This window comes from Serpula lacrymans (genome assembly GCF_000218685.1).
Source record: "Serpula lacrymans var. lacrymans S7.9 unplaced genomic scaffold SERLAscaffold_13, whole genome shotgun sequence".
Taxonomy (NCBI): Eukaryota; Fungi; Basidiomycota; class Agaricomycetes; order Boletales; family Serpulaceae; genus Serpula; species Serpula lacrymans.
In genome coordinates, this window is record NW_006763302.1 from 645,291 (window position 1) to 667,063 (window position 21,773).

General features: G+C 45.7%; 7 protein-coding genes across 7 annotated transcripts; 3 read left to right on the plus strand and 4 right to left on the minus strand.

The window, feature by feature from the left end:
• Positions 1-3,435: 3,435 nt before the first annotated feature.
• Positions 3,436-4,892, minus strand: SERLADRAFT_477052 (uncharacterized protein; the record flags this gene model as incomplete). Its single annotated transcript, XM_007322549.1, has 1 exon — positions 3,436-4,892. The coding sequence occupies one exon, from the start codon at positions 4,650-4,652 to the stop codon at positions 3,522-3,524; it is 1,131 nt and encodes a 376-aa protein (XP_007322611.1).
• Positions 4,893-5,527: 635 nt separating this feature from the next.
• Positions 5,528-6,471, minus strand: SERLADRAFT_477053 (uncharacterized protein; the record flags this gene model as incomplete). Its single annotated transcript, XM_007322550.1, has 3 exons — positions 5,528-5,570; positions 5,631-5,674; positions 5,740-6,471. One exon carries the CDS (start codon positions 6,333-6,335, stop codon positions 5,745-5,747), a length of 591 nt encoding a protein of 196 aa, XP_007322612.1.
• A 163-nt stretch (positions 6,472-6,634) lies between these two features.
• Positions 6,635-12,180, plus strand: SERLADRAFT_441989 (uncharacterized protein; the record flags this gene model as incomplete). The annotated part of the gene is made up of 16 exons (XM_007322551.1): positions 6,635-6,724; positions 6,795-6,999; positions 7,046-8,323; positions 8,390-8,538; positions 8,591-8,768; positions 8,810-9,058; positions 9,111-9,331; positions 9,396-9,640; positions 9,704-10,037; positions 10,088-10,228; positions 10,288-10,455; positions 10,505-10,779; positions 10,839-10,971; positions 11,030-11,351; positions 11,412-11,942; positions 12,059-12,180. 16 exons carry the CDS (start codon positions 6,635-6,637, stop codon positions 12,178-12,180), a joined length of 4,641 nt encoding a protein of 1,546 aa, XP_007322613.1.
• Positions 12,181-12,746: 566 nt separating this feature from the next.
• SERLADRAFT_477058 (uncharacterized protein) lies at positions 12,747-13,205 on the minus strand (the record flags this gene model as incomplete). Its single annotated transcript, XM_007322552.1, has 1 exon — positions 12,747-13,205. A coding segment is annotated over one exon (429 nt), but the record flags the coding sequence as incomplete, so codon positions are not given.
• Positions 13,206-14,278: 1,073 nt separating this feature from the next.
• Positions 14,279-14,903, minus strand: SERLADRAFT_452728 (uncharacterized protein; the record flags this gene model as incomplete). The annotated part of the gene is made up of 2 exons (XM_007322553.1): positions 14,279-14,429; positions 14,504-14,903. The coding sequence occupies 2 exons, from the start codon at positions 14,872-14,874 to the stop codon at positions 14,279-14,281; spliced, it is 522 nt and encodes a 173-aa protein (XP_007322615.1).
• Positions 14,904-15,752: 849 nt separating this feature from the next.
• Positions 15,753-17,207, plus strand: SERLADRAFT_441991 (uncharacterized protein; the record flags this gene model as incomplete). Its single annotated transcript, XM_007322554.1, has 3 exons — positions 15,753-15,923; positions 15,972-16,316; positions 16,374-17,207. 3 exons carry the CDS (start codon positions 15,753-15,755, stop codon positions 17,205-17,207), a joined length of 1,350 nt encoding a protein of 449 aa, XP_007322616.1.
• A 4,205-nt stretch (positions 17,208-21,412) lies between these two features.
• Positions 21,413-21,688, plus strand: SERLADRAFT_441992 (uncharacterized protein; the record flags this gene model as incomplete). The annotated part of the gene is made up of 1 exon (XM_007322555.1): positions 21,413-21,688. A coding segment is annotated over one exon (276 nt), but the record flags the coding sequence as incomplete, so codon positions are not given.
• Between the last annotated feature and the right edge of the window lie 85 nt (positions 21,689-21,773).

A 21,773-nucleotide genomic window follows, 5' to 3' on the forward strand; every position in this document is an offset into this window, starting at 1 on the left:
TATGGAAGGGCTATGGAGACGAGGACAGAACGTGGGAACCAGAAGCCCATCTGGACAATTCCCGCGACGCTGTTCGCAAATTTTATTCTAAAAACCCATCAGCTCCTAGGAAGCTTAGAGGCATGGACTCAAAACTTTTTAATTCCCTTTTTCAACCTATGCCCAAAAATTTAACCACTACCTCCGGTATTTGGTCGAGCCTGGAAGTCGAGCCTTAGAAGGGGGGTAGTGTTACAATAACACAATTTTCGGACCTTTCCTTTATTTTTTGCTTTAACCTTGTACTTTAGCTTTCACACATGGTGCCACACGGCACTTCCCCTTTTGTCCAAAACTCCTCTTTCTTGCGCCGCATTGCCTTTCTTCTCATTTTAGACACAACTCTCTCACACAGTGGAGCTGGCCATGCGGGCTAGGCCCCATGACATCATCAGCCACTGCCTATATCAACTGTATAGTACACATGTACAAACAACCCTGTAGTAGTATATATACCCCAATAGATCCAGGAGACTCCTCAGCGAGTCCTCCTGTTGTATACCAACAAACTCTCTGCAGCTCAAGGGGTAACCACTCCCTCTTCATTTTCTTTATAGTGTGTTCCTGTGTGCGCCAGAGTAACTAACTCTTGGTTGTTACAGTCACAAGCAAATGATCAGATTGTGAAGCCATTGTGGCTGGTGTACTTGGGGTTGGTGCAAAAGTGCAAGGCCAATTGAGTGAGGAAACTGAGTGTACAAAAGGAGTTAATGTTACAATTAACATACCAGCACCTACTTACACTTCACTTTTGTACTTCTACTTTTATTTTCCAAGTCACATGACAGTCATGTGACCATTTACTTTACTTTACATTTTCAACTTTTCACAGTTACATGACCAGTCATGTGACACATTACCTGACCAGTGTCTAGACTTATCATGTGACCGGTCACATGCTAGATATTGGACTTGAAACTTTATTTACAACTGTACAGTACCTCATGTATTTTAGTATATATACAAGAGCAATACATGGGGAAGGACTCAGCGAGTCCTCCTGTTGTCTAGCACAACTAACTCACTGCAGCCTAAGGGGTAACCACTCCCCATCATCTTCTTTATAGTGTGTTCCTGTGTGCGCCAGAGTAAATAACTCTTGGTTGTTACAGTTAAGGAGTTGAAACTGTCAAACAATGCACTAGAAAATGAGGGATGAGTGGAAAAGGGTAGTGGATTCCTATATACATGGCTCCTGCCAGAAAACTGAGTGCTAACACCAGCATATTGTTGCTGGCCAGTCAACTGCGGCTGACCAGCATATTGCTGCTGGCTGGGAAACTGCTGTTGCTGTTGACTAGTATATTGTTGCTGGCCAGCAAACTGCTGCTGAGGGTGGGCCAAATATTGCTGCTGCTGACTAGCAAACTGCTGCTGAGGCGTAGAGTGATGCATGCTGTGTTGTGATGTCTGAACTTAACTACCATCCTCATATTCCATGAGGCTCCAGTCACCATTGCTCTGGAAGTTGCCGTTGTCCATGGGATCTTGACCAGCATTTGCACCAAACAGCAATAACATTGCACTACTTTCAAGATTTTGGCCAGGCAGGGACAACTCAGGTTGTGGTGTATACTTTGGCAATGACTTCCACATTGCATGCAGACGATCCCACCATCTGAATTGCCCACACACTTTCTCTAAATGTAGATACTTATATGCTTCCATTTTGAAATCCCATCTGATTCAAAGCTCACTAATAGGGTTGCTAAAACCCGACAAAGCTAACTCTTCAGCAGACAATTCAGCACCTGTACCTGACAAGCTGTGCACACACTCCTTATACTTTTTCCCAAGGCTTCAAAGGTATTCATTATGTTGATATCATTATGTCTGTTAAAAAGAATATATAAATATGTACTGGTCGAGTCTTGATTGCACTGATTCTCCAAATTGCTTGCAGTGAGGGTCAACTGCAATACAGAATTCTTCCTTTGAGTCGTTCTTGAAGACATGTCAAGCAATTCTTCTGACGATCGGGACCCTGACACCCTTGGTGTTCCTCACAACTGGCCGGTTTTCTCCCCTAGCTACAGATAAGGAATCAGAAAAAGCATTTGATGTCACACAGGATTTTTCTCAAACCAATCCATTATGTGGTCAGTGCATTTATTTGACCAAGTAATGCAAGATGGAGCCAGGGGATTGCCTTGGCATGCAAGAGTCTGCACTGATCCTGTCTTGTGTCTTAGTGATGTAACAACCAAGAGTTAGTTACTCTGGCGCACAACTAGAACAGACTATAAAGGTAGTGATGAGGGAGTGGTTACCCCTTAGGTAGGACCGAGTTAGTTGTGGGTAAACAACAGGAGGACTCGCTGAGGAGTCTCCTTGATCTATTGGGGTATTTATACTACTACAAGCTTATTTGTACATATGTACTGTACAGTTGATAAAGGCAGTGGCTGATGATGTCATGAGGCCTAGCCCGTATAATCAGCTCTACTGCGTGAGAGAGTTTTGTATCTAAAATAAGAAGAAAGGCAGTGCAGCGCAAGAAAGTGGAGTTTGAACAAAAGTGAAAGTGCTGCATGGTACGGAGTGTGAAAACTACAGTAAAGGTTAAAGAGGAGAATGAAAATTAAAGGTCCGAAAATGTGTTATCATAACAAGTGATGCTGTGGCCTTCACCAGACAGTTGTTGGCCCTGATTGTCATTGTCGGAGATGTCGTTGATGCTGTGGGACAACATGAGGAACCTTGAGGTTGGAAGCAGGGCTGCTAGTGGGTCATCAGTATGGAGGGGTATCCCCATCGATGAAGGGATTGAATCGGCACTTTAATATACTAGCTTTCCCAAGAATATCTGCCTCCACAAATTCAGGTTTGCAGCGAATAGTTTTTGGATTTCTAACCACAAAAATACCCTAGGGTTTGAGGTAAGGCCATTCAGGTAGCGATGACATGACCTATACAGCAGCTACGCAAAAACAATTGTACTCCTAGGAGTCATTATACTGTAGCGAGTAGCACCTCCGACTGTAAGTAGTAGGGGGTTTAGTATAGGAATACCTCAGTCGTTTCTATAGCGTCTCGGGCAGCGGCTGAGTTTCACTTAGATTTATTAATTTTCTCCAAGAATGGCTATGGCAGTGGTAAGTATATAGTGTTACAGAACTTCACCTCAGTTCCACACTGTCCGGTGGTATCATTTGCGACAATCATATATTAAGATTGTTTGGCGTTGACACATCGAATGCAATTGACTCGGGACCAGACTACTAAACCATTCTGCTGTGTGTGTTCAAAGGACCCCTGATAATAAGTATCAAGGTCGGGTACAAAAATGACGAATTTTAGATTTGAGTCTGGATGATTTCAAGTTGGCGTGTGAAACGGATTTTTTCGGCACCTGAATCCGAATTGGCCTCTGAAGAGACGGAGCTAATTTCCATATCGAGCTAACGTACTTCATTGCAAAATGAATGCAGAAACAGAGTCGCAGGCTTGATATCAATAAAACGACTGGGAAGCTGCAACGTCTACAACATATCCATCCACTCTGCGATGTGCTGGTAAACATCGCTCCTCTCAGGCTCATGCCACGGCAAACTAATGGGTGAGTGTATACTGTCCGGTGCTTCGTAATAAGTGACCTGACCACTGTCACTACCTTCGCCCATATCTCGCACCATCCTATTTCTGAGAGTCTTGATCTGGTCCAAGAATACCTCTGCCTCTCCTGCAATGAGGAAAGTCCTAGGGAATCCACGGAATGTCGGCTCGATATGTAGTGAAGCAGGCGATATATACATGTTCGTCTCCGCACCATCTTTTCCATGAGGTCCAAGGAAAGCGAAGGTAGAATAGTTCTCGAGTCCTATTAAATGACCTACAAAGTCTGACTCTGCGTTCAGAAATACCGATGATCCGGGTGTTACGTGCGAAGTGCTGAAATCTACCCAAGGAGAAGAGAGAATCAGCCCCGCAGGAGGTGCGGGAACATCGTTGAGGGTGTGTTCGTGTTGTAGAAGATATCGTGTGAGTCCAAGGGCAAGATTCCCTCCCGCAGATTCTCCCATTATGATGATATCCGATGGACGGTAATGGCATTCATTCACGAGGTACGAATAACCAGCAAGGGTATCAAGGAGTGCTGCGGGAAACGGGTTACGGGCAGGATAGGGAGGTCCCACCGAAAGCCTATATTCAACGGAAAATGCCCGACGGAATGATGGACAGTTTTTGAGGAGGTCGCGTGGTATAAGGGCTGAATAATCGTGCGGATGGGATGAACATATGGTGAATGCGCCACCGTGCAAACGATAAAGAATCTTCTCGCCTGGTTGTAGAGGTGCGCCTATAGGGATGTCCAGACCCTCCTTATCCATCCAGTATCCTGGAATGCGAATGGGATGCACTCCAGACATGGTTGCCCATCGTTGAAGCTGCTTGTCCATCAAGTCAGGAGTAGGATTGATCCATAAAGCCTTAACACCGGGACCCTCCTTTATAGCCTCATGCGTTGGGAAGCTAAGCAGATATCCGACTCTACCGGATGGTGGCAGAATTATCAGTGTCCTGTTGACGAAGCGTGATAGAGGACATACTTTTGTTCCTTGTTGACCACATGTCGAAACACTGCAACAGTCACGCAGCGTCGCAAAGTCCATGATTGCCTTTGACGCCGTGAACGAGGTGCATACTTAACGATGCAGTACGGTAGATACAGGAACATCGTGAATGCGATAAGATATGTAATGTAGAGTGCCCGGAAGGGTTGGTGTCGCCATTCATGTGCCATGGATAGGGGAAGAAAGAGAGCACTAATGGTGAAAACCGTAGCAATTTGTTTAAATACAATACTAGCCGAAACTGTCCTCAAATACATCTCGTCATCTCTTCTCCCCACCACATTCGACGTGTCAACGCTAAACAATTTCATTAAATACTGTATGTTTTGGAGAAAGTAAATCTTCGGGCAGTGCGGAGCTAGGGTGAAGTCCTGAAATGCCATGCATCCTACTGCTATACAGATAACCATTATTTGGGAGAAGACGCACTAGCAACTAGAGCGGATGCCACTGAACTGCCCTGCTGGAAACATTTGGCTGTTCTGAGATAGATCTCAGATCGGAAAGAAGCCCCACTCTCTTTTACGCGGCTGTGTAATCTCACACTTCGCAGGAGAAGTATGCTCGATTGGCTCGACCACTGGTATGCAACGTTTCAAGATTCACGAACCAAGGATATCGCTACACAACCTGGTTGACACCACAAATCGGAGAGGCCTTTCGGTGTCGAGATTGTCTAACGCAATAGCCAAAATAGAGTATCGTGATCGTCTTTTTGAGGTGCGTGGGGCACACGTCCCACCGTGTGCCTACTTATATATATTGTTTAGTCAATAGTGATTACAGGAATGTTGAAGCGGACAAATTACCAATATGCTCGGCTCGCGCTTATCATATTTGCGATAGGCAAGCGTGCGCTCACCATGACAAGGGTCTGAGACGATGCAAGTGGGTTGAAAGGAATAGGGCCCCACTGGCCCAGAAGTGTTTCAACGAGCAGTTTTATCCGATCGTAGCCTGAGTGTCCATGTCAGTTCACGACGCAATAGCGAATGACAAAATTTACATGATACTCACCCAGCAAATCAAATTCCGCTCGCCTTCTGGACAATTCATGATTACTGCGGAATGCGAACAGTCCTCAATTGCTTCATTCGGGAAGTCCAGTATCCCTTGAACTACTTACCCAAGCTATTTACGACTTTTCACGGTACTGCCTTCTCTAGCTTCGCGCCTTACGCTGAAGGTTCCCCTACTGAGAGCCTCCTTGGCAACGTCTGAAATTCTTTTCCAGCGATCGGATCCTAGTTGCACACCACCATACCATCTCGACACCACGACTATCACGTCCTTGCATTGCGTCAACTCCAGCAAACGCGACAGCCGCTCACCGCTACCTGATTCTCCACCGTCGTTATGGCCCGAAACATTAGCGCCTGCAGTGCGATAAGCGTACATAAAATGCGTTGAGCGTTTCAGTTGAGGAGATTTGCTGAGATGGCGCAAGAAAGAAGGTAAGAGCGAGATGTTAGGGAGACTTGATGCGTGGGCTATGAATTTAGATTTGCGATCAATGATAGGCGCAGAGGAATAGACAGTGTAAGGCCAACTATCATCTTGAGGATGGCCGGTAGACGTCGAGGAAAGCGTTACTTCAGGAGTCTCCTTGGTTGATTTTCTTCTTGGATTTGACTGACTACCCATTGAATAAAGGCGATAAATTTGATGTGGATGTTTGAACTCGTATAATGAGCAAGTGACCGGCCTACAAAGAGAGTGCATCTGCTTGGGAAATATCAACAACTTTCAAAATGTAGCCTCGAATCCAGTTACAAGCACGCGTAGAAACTTTTCATCCCAGCTTGGAGCGCCCTTGAATGAGTAAGTATGGATGTATGAATGACCACAAAATCATCCTGCAGCACCAACCACGTGACTAGGCAATTTTACAGAAAGTGACAAGTGACATCACGCGATTGAAGCGGAGACTCAAAAGCGTGTCAGCACGCATTGGCGGCGTGTAAAGGTCAGTCATAGTGGACTCTGAAGTTATAAGCTTATATCGACCAGTGTTCGGTGAAATGACTGACCGTTCAAGGAGAGAAAGGAAAGGCGCGGATAAATTAGCAGTGTATCGACGAGTGAGGGAGGGTGGGGCACGGGAGTGGAAGGTGCGTATCGCGCGATCGTTAAAACCAAGTTTTGACGCGTCAATGGATTTTGATTCTTGAAACGTTGTAGCAAGACGAAGGCGATTTGTATGACGAAGTGACGGACGACCAGTACAAACACATCGTCCGTGGCAGACTCCAGAGAGACGATTTCGTGGTGGACGATGGGGTAGGTGATTATATGGATAATGGTATGGACGATTGGACAGGAAATGGTGATGAAGGCGACGAAGAAGAGGAAGAGGAGGAAGAATACCGCGACAGGAAGAAAAAGTGTACGTGCTCTCATATGTTTTGCCTCGCATACCGACGCGCTTCCAGCAAAGAAGAAGTCCGACGATAAGTCGCGTGGCAAACCGAAAGTTGTTCCTCCAGTAACCAAACCTTCGATAAGTGCATACCGTCCAGCGGTTTCTGTAGAACAAGAAGATGATTTCATGGCTAACTTGCTCGGCAATATCGATGCCATACCCGCTACTACTGTCTCATCGTCCAAGAGGGCCAAGAAACGTAAACCATCTCCCGAGTCTGACTACGATGATTCGCATATAGGGCCTGCTTCCTCTTCGCCATACCGACATCGTACTACTTCTTATTCCTCCGATGGCCCACTAGACGATACTCATACAAATCCGCCGTCCAGTGATTACGACTACGATCCAGTCGATGTTATGAGTCCCAAGAAGAAAGTTCGTTTGACCACCCCTCGTATAGGTAACGGAGCTGGAATAACCCCGGCTATAGAGCGCATGGGTAAGCTCGAAGTCCACACCAGTTCTGAGCCTGAAGAGACATCGATGGACATGGATTATGCTGACCTCGATATGGACGCGTTCATGGACATTAATGAAGATTTAGACCTCGGTGATGTGAAGAATAGGAAGCCAATAAAGAAAGAGCCCATTCCATTCAAAATTGATGCCCGAGCTGGTGTATTTACTACCAAACCAAGCACTACGGCGAGGACGAAGAAAGAAGAAGAAGATACGCCTTCATGGCTTTCTGTATATGATTCTCTTGCGGTTGCACAAGAGGCCGAGGCCTTTGGTCCTTCTATAACATCCAACTCCAAATCACAATTCAAATCAGATGATTCTGTTGCACGAACTGTTTTTGAACCAGACGGCAGCCTTCGCTTCTTTTGGCTAGACTGCCTCGAACATGGCGGCAAGCTATTCTTCATTGGAAAGGTGCTAGATAAATCTTCATCTTCAAGTGCTAATCCGCGAGGCAAGGGCCAATGGATGTCAGCATGCATTACCGTCGAAAACCTTCAACGTAACTTGTTTATCCTCCCCCGGGAATATCGCGTGGACGCCATCCCCGTAGACGATGAACCCCTTTCCTCGGATGACTCCGAAAGTAAAGGAGCAGCTACCAAGAAGAAAGGCAGGCCGAAAAACGTGGAGAATGGCATGGTTATGCATGCAACGGACGTGGTTCCTTCCCAATCCGATGTTTACGACGACTTTGACAGGATCCGGCGGAAATGCGGAGTAAAAAGCTGGAAAGGGCGATGGGTTAAGAGAAATTATGCGTTCGACGAGAGTAAAGTGCCGAAAGAGGGAGACTGGATGAAAGTAGTGTACGGGTTTGATGGTAAGTTTCTTGTTGTCTTGCTCTCTTAATGTCCCTGATTATCTCTTTTACGTTCCCTCCACACAGATCCTCCACTGCCGTCAAATGCTCAGTCTCCCCACATTGCCCGCATATTTGGTACAAATACGAGTGCGTTCGAGCTATTTGTGCTCAAGCGCCGGATAATGGGCCCATGTTGGTTAAGCATCAAGAATGCAGTGGTAGAAGGCAAAGGGGTAGGCACCGCTTGTTTATACCATAGACCTGCCTCGTCTAACTCTACTCTAGATATCCTGGTGTAAACTTGAAGCCAGCGTGTCCGATCCAAAGGACGTATCTCCCATTTTTGACAATACACCTGATGCACCTCCTCTCACAATCATGTCCCTTGCCGTGCGTACAGTAGTCAATCACCATGAGAACAAGCGCGAGATAGTTTGTGTCACTGGGAGAATCTGGAAGGATGGTAAGTTCCCTGCCTCATTGACAAAGCTACATTGGTTCCAGTCACGCCTGACGAACACATCCGTGTCCTCACCCTCATCTCTCGATATATTGTGATGTCCACTAACCAATATGCTATTACAGTCGACCTTGACGATCCAACACCTCCTGAACAGTTACCCTGTAGTGTTCACACTCTCGTCCGACCCTTGGATCGCTTCCCGCCGAACTTTGAGGTCAAAGCACGCTCAAACGGGAGAGGAATGATTACACCAATGAAGAACGAGAGGATGCTACTAAATAGTTTATTAAGTGCGTTTCATCAAAAATATTGCGGTCTTATCATCGTGACTGCTCCCAACAGCAACTATGTTCAAAGCCGACCCAGATGTCCTTGTGGGACACGATTTTCTCGGGGTTTCACTGGATGTGCTTATAGGTCGCATGAAAGACCTCAAAGCAGACCACTGGTCGCGTTTGAGCCGGTTTAGACGCTCTAAATGGCCAAATATTGGGAGGCAGGGGACGAACCTCAAGTTCTTAAATGGACGGCTTCTGTGTGATCTTGCAAGTGATGGTGCTAGAGTATGTGATTTTCGTTTCTCTCCGTAGAAGTACCTGAAGGAGTGACTTGTTTGCCGTATGATAGAGCATGATATCATCAACAACATGGTCGCTTACAGAAATGTGCAAAACTCATCTCAAATCCGACAGGCAAGACATTGATCCAGACGATACAGCTACTTATTTCGATGGGAGTGTGTCCTCACCGGAGAAACTTCTGACTTTCGTCAGACATTGCGAACTCGATGCACATTACCAGATGGCTATTGCTTCCAAGGTCCAGATACTGCCGTTGACGAGGCAATTGACAAATCTCGCTGGAAATGCTTGGTAAGACATCTTACTATATATTTTTCGCCTCCTGGATGACGTTAATTTACTGTTTATTCGTAGGAACAAGACCCTTAATGGCGGTCGAGCAGAGCGGAATGAGTACATTCTGTTACATGAATTTCATAAACTGAAGTACATATGTCCCGATAAAACCTTTGGTAAAAAGGCTCTCCCACCTACAAAGTCTGATGACCCCGATGACCCCGATGGCGAGGGTGGCGCAGGAGGGGGGAAAGGCGTAAAAGGAAAGCGTGACAAGTATAAGGGCGGGTTAGTATTTGAGCCGAAACGCGGGCTCTGGGATAAATATATATTGGTCATGGACTTCAACTCGCTGTATCCAAGTATTATCCAGGAGTACAACATAGATTTCACGACGGTGGAAAGGGATGAGGTACGTATTGGTTTTGGGAGTGTGCATGGGTATTGATATGCTCCACGTAGAGCGATGACATTCCTGAGCCTCCCCCATCTGAAGTAGCACAGGGTGTACTACCTAGGCTTATTGCTACCCTTGTCAGTCGACGGCGGCAAGTCAAATCTCTAATGAAGGACAAGTCTGTCTCACATGCCAAGCTGCTTCAGGTGCGCATATTACTTATGTATTCGCTCTCGAGATGAGGTATTGATGCATAAATTCACAGTACGACATAAAGCAGCAAGCTCTGAAGCTGACTGCTAATAGTATGTATGGGTGTCTTGGTTTTGAATACTCGCGATTTTACGCGCGACCACTTGCCGCCCTTACTACTTTCAAGGGACGAGAGATTCTGACTCACACCAGAGAGCTCGCTGAGAGCCTACAGCTCGACGTAATAACCTTCACCCTCCTCTTTATTATTGTTTGACGCCATCATACAGGTCGTCTATGGTGACACAGATTCTGTATTCGTCAATTCTAACGTGACAGAATTGTCTGAGGCACTCAAAATCTCAGCCGAGTTCAAAAAAGCCGTGAACGACCGGTACAAACTACTGGAGATTGACTTGGACGGCATTTTCGCCCGGCTGTTGCTATTACAAAAGAAGAAGTACGCTGCAATCAAGGTTGAGGATGGCTCGAGGACATCGACAGAAGTAAAAGGGTTGGATATGAAAAGGAGAGAATACTGTGTGCTTTCCAAAAGCGTATCACAGTAAGTCAATGATCCCTTAACGTGGATTTTAGACTGAAACTAATACACGGCGTTGAAAGATATGTGCTGGATCAGATTCTTTCAGGAGAGGCCACTGAAACTGTGGTAGAGCGAATACATGAATATTTGGCCACTGTTGGGGAAAATGTCCGCGGTGGTAAAGTCAAACTTGATGACTTTATTGTCTATAAGGTATGACCTACTGTACTCATCTTGAAAACCAGTAGATCATGCCTTTTCTTTCTTGTAGCGCCTTGGAAAGAATCCTGAAGACTACCCAGACGCTAAGTCTCAACCTCATGTCCAAGTTGCCATGCGCATGAAAGCCAAAGGTGGAAGCGCGCGTAGTGGAGATGTTATCCCATATGTCTTCTGTATCGCTGCCGGAGAGGAGAGTGCTAAAAGTGCGCAGGCAGAACGTGCCAAGCACCCGGACGAGATAAAGAAAGCTGCACCCGGCGAAATGAACATTGACTACGAACATTATCTCGCGTTACAAGTACTGCCCCCCATCGAACGTCTTTGTGAACCGATTGAGGGGACAGATAAAGCGAGATTGGCAGAGTGTCTTGGTATGTTCATCTATCAAGTAAAGACGATGCTTTTCAGGGCCAACTAACGTCTATGTCCAGGCCTAGATCCAGCGCGATTCCGTAGCTCACTCGCTGGACAAGACGTCGGTATGACATTCGGCACACTCGATTCTCGGACGTCGGACTCGGAACGTTTCCGCGATGCCATACCATTTATTGTGAGGTGCCGATCCTGCAAGGGACAGATTGTCTTCGCCCCCATCAATGATGGATCCACTCTTTTGCGGTCCGATGGGCCTATCTGCCCCGCATGTAAAGCCATATTTGGCACCGCATCGTTGATAGCGCAACTGGAAGTACAGATCAGAAAGTGCATCTCCAGATACTACGAATTCTGGACAGTGTGCGATGATCCAACGTGCGGCGCACGTACGAGAGGAATGGGAGTGTATGGAAGGCGTTGCCTGAGGCGCGTAGAGGCAAGCGAGACTGGTGGAAGTGGTGGTGTCGAAGAGAGGTGCAAAGGAAATGTGAGAATTGAATACGGGGATGCAGACTTGTACGATCAAATGCGATATTTCGCATCTCTATTCGACGCGGAAAGGGCAGTGAGGGGAGCGTTGGATCGTGGTACGTGCATGGGATCATTCTTTTTCCTTTCATCCTTCTCGAGTCCATTTCATTTTTTGTTTGTCGCACCTCACTGGTAGTGGTGTGGATACTGATTAAAATTTTGCATAAAACAGAGAAAATGATCACATTGACTAGTCACAATGTCATTTTTTTGCAGACGATGATGGAGACGGTGGAAAAATATACCGATCAATGTGGACGACGATGGGTTGATTTGAAGTCTTTGTTTTCATAAACTTACGTCGCCTAGAACAGGTTAAACGTGCCGTTTATGCATATATAAATTTGTAAAGTAAGCATTTGGGTGTCTAGTTAATTGAAATCTGAATCTACAATGTAATGTCAATTGTATCCCCTGGATTTGGTGCTGTCATGATTTGGGAGATAGTGGGGGTATGTCAGATACCGTCCCATACCGTCGACGATGATATAGAAGGGGCAGCGTCCTTTCATCTTCTTCATGAACATCACCCTTGATTAAAATTTTATCTTCCGTGAATGAGGACACTTCCTCGACACGCATAACGCGAGCGATGAATAAATCAGAGGAGGGTCCCGAAGCCACCTCATCCCATACCTCCTTCCCTGCAGCATTCGCATGCAATTCGTCAATACCAGCGCTCCCCTGTTCTAACCTGCGCAGATCGGATAGAGGCCAAGAATGTCCAAGTAGCGTGCACGAGATAGCCCCAAGCGAATTTGAGAGTATTGGGAGACCTTCTTTAGTCGTTGTCCATCGAAATGGTATTTCTGTGCTTTCAGCGTATGAGAACGGGTGTGGGTGAAGATCAGGCCTAGAGAAAATATGGGCTAGATGTGATTGTGAGGCGGAGAGTATATTAATGACCATATGGGAGGACTTTTTCGAGCGTAATTGGGAGGTTAGGTTGTCGTGAGCATTAAGGGAGGTTGCCATGCGTGAAGGAACGCGCAGAGAAAATGCAATAAGTGGGTGTGGATCGAGCGCAATAGAGGTGAACGAGGAAAGTGTTGCACCGTGAAAAGTTGATTCGCGGCTTGATGATTCTGCGTGTAGTAAAGACGTGACTACTGCCACAGGTTGCGCGGTTTCGCGAAGAAGAGCACGGAGGCTCTCTCGTGTTTTGTCTGGGTGGTCATCGTCAGATCGAAATCTGGGCGACGTGACCATATATCGACAGGGCGCCTTGAATGACGGTGCATAACATGGCACTACGCGTCGTATTGCGAAAAATGTGGCATTTTGAAGCATTTGCTGGACTTCACTCGGCTTTCGCGTCTATCGAGGATATTGGAATTGGAACCTGAATATGTGTTGTTTGGCATTGTTAGTTTCAGAGGACCTCGGACAACAACCACCAACCGATCGATCGCCTTGTCTTGAAGTACTCTAACTTCTATTTCTTGAACTGTGTGTAGCGTACTACCTTTTCACTTGAGCCTCGAAATGTTTCATCACACCTTTATCTCTGCATATGCCCACCACACATGTGGGCGTTACTTATATCGAGTAGTCTACTGGCAAATTTAGTTGTAGTCTCGCTATAGTTCAAATCTATAGAATAGTTTATAATCCAGGATGTTAAACAGAACACCGTAGTACATTAACTTGAATAGAACTTGGCACCGTTCCTTGTGTTTAGGGTTATTGGGTGTAACTTCGAAGTCAGAAACTTCTTTTTGTACTCACAGCAAAATACCTGCGTTAGTCATCTCTGCCTAATAGCAAGCCTCCAATGTGACCGGTAATGTATAGAAATCTAGATATAAATGGTAATTATCTACCTTCGTTCCACTCCCCGCTTTTCTCTCTCGTTGGACGCACGAGTTAATCGGCAGTTCGTCGTATGTAAGCCTTTAATTATAGGACGATAGGTGCATTCTCACTCACCCAACATATCTTTTTGCGCTCAATCCAACCGTTCTAACCGCTGGCGCAAGGTCGCAGGTGTCACTACTGCACTCTCCTTGTTTCACTGAGGCTCTATCATTATTGATGCTGTACTCCAAGGGCAAAACAGCTCTCGCGCTCTGGTAATGCACATTTCTACATTTGAGGTATAACTCAGGTTTCTAGTTTCGTAAATATATGAGTAAATCGATCAAATGAGTCTCCGTAACTGACTTAAAAACATTAGACGTGAGTGATAAAGCAAATGATGCAGCTAATTGCAAGACAGTGAGAGGTGTAAAGGTGTAAAGGAGACAGTGATGTATCTAGATTAGAGAATATATGTGTGCCTTCATTCGTTAAATGAGCTTTTATAAACCAGTCAAGCCATTTCGAGAAGATACTCACAGACTACCCTTCATTTCTCCACGCATAGTTCCGTGAAGTCGTATCTCCAACGATATCAGTTTTCAGTATATTCTACTACTCCACCCGCATCAAGCCTCCCACGACGCACTTGCTCGCCTCGCGAACGGAGGATATCTTCGACAGTTTTTAGTTTGCCTTCTTCTGTACTATCTTTGAACCACCCTAGGTGGTCAGCGATGAGATGTCTTTATTGAAGAACCAGCACAATCACAATCAGCTATCCGAGACAGACACAGAAGTTTCAAGACCATATGTATACCTATTTTGACATCCTGGACATTCCACGAGCACAATACCGCGCTCGTAAGCTCTTTTGGTAAATGTGTGCGTGGAGCGGGTGGAGCAACCCGGTGCGGTACATGTGAAGGTCAGTGAGAGACGTGGTTCTAGAGGGTCAGTAGTAAGAGGTTGAGATGAGGGGGATATGACGGGTGTTGAGGACGTCGTGGATGGTGGAGGTGAAGATGACGCGGGGGGCGGTGATGACGATGATGACGAATTATAACGAGAAATGCCCAGTCGTAGTCTTAGCTGAACTGATACAGATGCAGGCAATGATGAATGCGGGGCTATGAGTGAGCGCAGGGGAGGAGCAATACCCACGTTGCGGAAAAGTCTAGAGGGAAGCATGATAGAGGAAGCTAAAGAAATTTTGCCACAAATAGCGACTTCTCGATCGTTGTTTGGCAAAGGCCTCTGATCCAAACAACTTACGCCGTGACTCACGGTCACAGTCATGCACCTGGGACCTCTCAGATTGATAGTCGTGGCATTTTGGTTATTCGCTCTTCCACGCTCGAATCAATTCTCAGTCTGAGTCACTCTTTTCAATTCGGCGGTGTTAATCTTGGAAGATGATACGCTGCGTCGCTCATCGCTTGCTCAACCGCATTTCGGATGACACATCTCAGTATTCAGATGCTCGCGCTCAGCTCGGATACGGACTTCAAGTTTGAAAGACAATCCACTAATTACTCCTACAGCTAACTCAAAAAAGATCTAAGATCCGTCGTCCGTGAAGTGGATCCCACGAAATAATCGACTGAACAGTAATTCCTTCCCCATTCTTTCCCCGCAATTCATATCGAAAGCTAGGCTGTGTGGGTTTAGGGCGGGCAGATGACTGCTGCCCATGACTATATGTGATAGCTGTAAGTATGATTTTGTCGAGGACACATAACTCGGGATGTGGGTGGAGAGCTTATTATCTCGTCATATCTATTTGTCAGCATGAATGTATGCAACTGTAGCTGCTGACGTTTCTGCGATCGTGTTCTATCGTGGTCCGTTCGAATCGTGGCACGCTTTCCTCCTTCCGATCTTCGAGCGAGTAATACACTCCTAAACTGTTTTACACTTATGAATGCCAAGTGCCACTCCATTCGTCCCTTGTGTTTCTTAATTTCTCACTGTCAGATCCACAGGTATAGAGTCGAAGCACATATATAAACATCTCCTTCCCATCTGCTGAATGCCTCACTAACAATCAATCCTCGTTCTCTTAAACCATGTCTCTGCCTGAAAGCACAACTGTTCTTATCGTCGGGGCTGGCCCATCGGGCGTAGCAACAGCTCTTTCTTTGATACATCACGGGTGTCGTGATTTTGTCATTGTAGATGCAGTCCTCCAAGGTCAGAACGCTTCCCGTGCTTTGGTGATCCACCCTGCTACTCTTGAGGTATGTTTCCCTAATCATTGGTTTAATCTTGTACCTGATCAATTTCAGGCTTTGAATACCATTGGTTGTGCGCAAAATCTGGTTGAAAGGGGTTTGAAAGCCAACGGGTTTTCATTTCGCAACCGAAGCTCCAATTCAGACTTGTTCTACGCCGATTTCACATCTCTGTCAAAGTACACCCCCTATCCACATATGTTGATTATATCGCAGACCACCACGGAACGCGTACTCGAAGAGAAGCTTGAAAGTTTTGGCGTTTCCGTTATTCGGCCATGCAAGGTCACCGGCATGCAGCGTAATAAACAGGACAACGACGTTACGGATGTTTCGTTCGAAGATGGTAGAGTGATCAAAGCTAGATATGTTATTGGGGCAGATGGGGCACGATCGGCGGTAAGCAGTTTCCCCCTCTGCAATCCACGAATGACGCCTTTAACGAACACCTTACAGGTGCGTACTATATCAGGCATTGGTTTCGCCGACCCCAATGTACTAGACCGTGACCTCAGTCGTACCAATATACTTACACAAATGGTTTTAGCCGACGTCTACCTTACCGACACTTCCCTTGTTCCTGATAACCACGCAGTTTCTGTCCTGTCACCAGATACCTTTTTCATCATCTCTCCTATCCCAACAAAAGCAGACGAGGCGAAAGGAATACTATATCGCATCGCATGTGGCGTGCCTCTCGAGATGGGTACTCCTCCACATGCACCACCAAAAGAATACCTCCAGAATATCCTGGATAAATTCGGTCCGAAGCCATTAAAGGCAGCTTCTTCCTTCGAAATATCAGAGGTCTTGTGGTCGACACGGTTTAGGACACATTCTGCTATCGCCGACACCTTCTTCAAGCGCCTAGGCTCCGATACGGACATGGATGCCAAAGGGGGAGGTGGAATCCTTCTTGTGGGCGATGCAGCCCATATCCACTCCCCCGCAGGCGGGCAAGGTATGAACCTCGGCTTGAGGGATGCTGTAGCCATGGGAGAAGCTATGAGTGCACACATAGAGGCCTCCCAAACCTCTTCTTCCACCGATGACCATATTTTACGGGGCCTTGCCGATTCTCGCCATGCAACTGCTCTCGAGGTTATCGCGCTGACGAAAAGTATCCTTGGGCTTTATGGGCTTCCGAGAAATCCTACATGGAACAAGTTCATGTGGTGGTGCCCTTTGAGCTTAGGTTCGATAAGGGATTATACCCTCTGGATGGCTGGAAGATTCAGGTTTGTAAGAGAATCGGCAGCGTGGCAAATGAGCGGGCTGGGAAGGAGGTAATGATTATGACTATCATCACCGGTCCGCGGAGGTTTGAAGCATCAGTCCGGAGGATCACGTAACTTTATCTATATGACGATGCCTCGGTTCGTCATGTACAATTTCATTCAAGCAGATACGATATCTATTTTCATCACCCCCCAGTCACCGAAAGGGTTTGCCATATTCGCTAAAGTAAAAATCTACCTTTGTCATGTATTTTTTTACTTCCCCTGTATTCCAATATCTCATAAAAAGCTACATGATACAATACTCACTATCACGTCTAAGTTACTTTAGGTATAACATTGAGCGTCCACTATGGCGCCCCAAGTGCACTTTCAATGTGGCGCGACAGAAACTGTAAATTGCGCGGTACACAGACCTGGCTATTCCAATAGTATACATGTGCTCGCAGTACGAAGTCACAACAACACAATATATACAGACAGATGAGCCACACACATTCTGAGGCAAAAGCTCGACATTAGTACTGCTGTCTTGTCTGACCCAAGGATGATAGGAACTATTGTCGCACCCATGGGTAACTCATCCTGTGACAATCAGTTGTCAGCTTCAAAGTCTGTTTGAGTCCGTTAAATTACCTGGATTTGGAAAGCCTTTTTACCCGTAAAAAAACTTGCTATATTCCCTCTTGCCACAAGTCTCCACTTCCTTTGGATAAAACATCATATGTTGGGCAAAAACTGGGTTTGCAAATGTGTGCTGCACAACTTCCAAAGCATCTCAATATATGAGAGTTATTGGCTTAGAGTTGTAGCCATCAAGTTCAAGTTCCTCAACTTTCCACTGGGGTCCTGTGACAAAACCAGATAAACCCAGTCTCTGCCAAAGCAGCCATTGTTCTCCATGGAGTTTAGCCACCACTTTATGGAGTCACCATTGTTCTCCTAGGAGCACAATTGTACTCCTAGGAGTCATTATACTGTAGCGAGTAGCACCTCCGACTATAAGTAGTAGGGGGTTTAGTATAGGAATACCTCAGTCGTTTCTATAGCCTCTCGGGCAGCGGCTGAGGTATGTTACATTACATTTATTAGAGATCACCTTAAACTAACATCTATTATAGTTTCACTTAGGTAAATAATAAGGTCGTTTCTATAGCCTCTCGGGCAGCGGCTGAGTTTCACTGAGTTTTATTATCCTGAAGGTAACCAATCCATCAATGCCATGAGCTGACTTTGATTCTTGAACAAAGGCAGTTCTCAATTTTTGAGCTTGTAACGTGATATAGTTAGTCCAAGCAAGTAGATCGGTAGAGAACACTTACCCATTCCAGAAGATGTACCCAGAGGAAGGGTGATATCAAAAATGAATATGTAGTGAATCCTCATCCTCCTCTTCCTGAACTTCTGAAGTAGGAGGTGGTCTGGTATGACCTGTTGGATGTGCAGTGGAAACCCAACAGCTTGTTTGACTGTTCAGATGCTGAACAATATCCGCAGAGTTGTTGTATAACTTGTGACAGTTGGGACATTGAACTTGTGCAGGCATTCTGAACCAACCTTCAAAGCTTCAAGAAAGCGATAAACTCAATAAGCACTTACCAACACAAAAATTGCAGAAGTCCTTCAAACTCCGAAACTCTCTAACTGGTAGTTACTCAGGAAGTTAGTACTCTGCAAGTTGCTCACTACCACCACAATGTCTTCACAAACCAACATTCCATTATGCCCCCCTCCCAATTGTACTTATTTGAAGAAAAAGAGTCATGCTGCACTTGAACATGAAATTGCAATCAGGAGACTTGAGTGTGGCTCCTACACTTTGCCACCTTATGCAGTGTGAGAGGTATGTATAGCTACAAATATGATGATAGATTTCTTACAGAAAAGTATTTGTTACCAGGCATCAAAGTTCCTCAAATGCGGTCTTGATACCTTATTTGACAGTGTAATTAAGAAAGCTACTTCATTGAAGTATGCCAGCAACTGTCAATGATGAGAACTGTTGTTGAAAAACCACACACAAAATAAACTAACACTCAATCCTCCCAGATTCCATGGAACTTGTGTATGGGCTTTGCCTCCTAGAACAGTTTTGAGGAGGAGGGGTAGTTGAATTATAGAAGGTAAGGATTTTATGACGAGTATGGACAAGCACTACCTTGCTAATTGTAGCACAAGGTAGGTTTGAGAACAATGAGGTGATGAGGTGACAAGGTTTCCAGTGATAGCAGGCTCCTGACACACAGACTGTAGTGCTTAGAATGCCTCTAATTGAAAGGGATGACAATGACTTTGAAAGTGACAAGTGACGATGACAGCAGTTAACAGTGGTAGCAGTGGGAAGTGTTGTGACCACACTGGATCACAAGTAGCAGTAAACAGTAGACTTGAGATTAGAGAAGAAGTCTGGATTAGAATTCTTGTTCTTATTTCACAAGGTAAAATACAGGGGTTTATATAGTAAAAGAAAGGTAGGCTATGCACAGTATAGCTGTGCAAAAAAAATGAGAAAGAACATGAAGGAAGGAATGTATGCTGCCAAATCCTGCATGGGTATTACAGGATAAGATTGTCATAATAAGGAAAAGAAAGAGATAGAATAATGAATGCTGTGTAAATAATGTCACAGGTTTGTACAGCGATAAAATAAAGTCCAATATCAGAAAGAGAGCAAGAAAATCATGATGTCATGGGAAGATGCAGTAAAAAAAGGGAAAGGCAAAACAATATCAGTATCAACATAGTTCTTTTATTGTCAGCCAGGCATTCTAAAATAATATGTGTCCATAAAAATGATTCAAAAATCAAAAATAATTGCACTGCAAATGAATGTTCTGCTGAAAAAAAGGAACTGGAGCCACCGGTCCACCACCTAGTCCAAATCCAATGGTTCCATGGCTTTACCAATGCTCTGGTTATTTTACCAATGCTCTAGTTATAGTAGACCACCTGGTCAAATGAGGGAGGGAGAAGAGTAGTTCCAATCTGGAACAAGTGTGTCCCAGGCAGTGTGTGGTAAGTGTAGCTGTAGCGGAGACAATGGATGAAGGATAGATATACCCAAGTGAATGGGACAGTGATGTTGTAACAACCAAAGTTTTGATACTCTGGCGGACAACTCAGGCAAAGCTATAGAGGTAGTGAGGGGAGTGGTTACCCTTAGGATAGGGCTGAGTTAGTTGTGGGTAAACAATAGGAGGACTTGCTGAGGAGTCTCCTTGATCTATTGGGGTATATATACTACTATAGGTTGTTTGTACATATATACTACACAGTTGATGAAGGTAGTGGCTGATAATGTCATTGTTACGATAACACAATTTCCGGACATCTCCTGTCCTTTTTATTCTCTGCTTTAACTTTATACTTTAAGTGCCACGTGGCATTTCCCTTTCTCGCGCCGCGTTGCCTTTCTTTTACTTTTAGACTTAACTCTCTCACGCAGTGGAGCTGGCCATACGGGCTAGGCCCTATGACATCATCAGCCACTGCCTTCATCAACTGTATAGTACACATGTACAAACAACCTGTAGTAGTATATATACCCCAATAGATCCAGGAGACTCCTCAGCGAGTCCTCCTGTTGTATACCAACTAACTCACTGCAGCCCTCGGGGTACCCACTCCCCATCTTCCACTACCTTTATAGTGTGTTCCTGTGTGCGCCAGAGTAACTAACTCTTGGTTGTTACATTAGGACTCGCTCTTTCTACTCTCTCGCACGTGTGTGCAGAAGTCCCATCATTTGGGCACCCGGACTCCAGGGTGAAGGAGATTGGTTAGCGGTTAGGAATATCCCACATAGCAGATAGGTGCGCTCCTAGCGACGGCCTTGTAGTGCTTCGGGAGAAGAACGCAAACCTTCGATACGCGGCCCCCAGCGTTAAGGGGAGTACCTTAGCTCAGCAGTCGGTGTGGAACCACTGTTGATTAGATTTAGAATACAAAGCTTTCACTTTCGAATACCTCTGACCAGGCCGGGCACTTGCCTCCGCCAGTCTGGAGAAGGGTTGACAGCTTAACAAGCGGACCACCCCCTGACAACCGTTCGGACCAGGGTTTATTACGTTTACATTTTTATATACCTTTTCAAATACTATAGTGTGGGTAGTCGGAGATTGAAATCCGATACTCAGCTGGGAAGAGGTTGATCCGCAGATAGCAAGCGGGGACCCCCAGTTACCTATTTTTACGTTACCCAAAGAGAACAAGTCGACATGTCGTCGCAAGATATGAATGAATGCGCTACTGCACGCAATGCGTGTGCAGATAGCGGAATTAACCTCGCAGCTCGCCGAGATACAGGCCAACCCCCCTGTAGCAACCCCCTCGGTAGAGAAAAAGTTTAACAAGAAAGTCGAAGTCGTCGCTGACCCTGGCGCCTTCGAAGGAGACCGAGCGCGATTTGCCGAATGGTGGATCAAGCTCCAGATTTGGGTCAAGGCGAACTGGGACGCTTTCGCCGACGATTTTGAGGTAGCCACTGCGGTGCTATCTCGCCTAAAAGGACCTGTGGCGGGTCGATACGCCCAAGTAAGACTCCAGGAATGCTACACTGCGGGTGTGGTGGCCTACCTGGGACGATCTCAAGAAGAGATCGAAAATATTTCAAACCGCA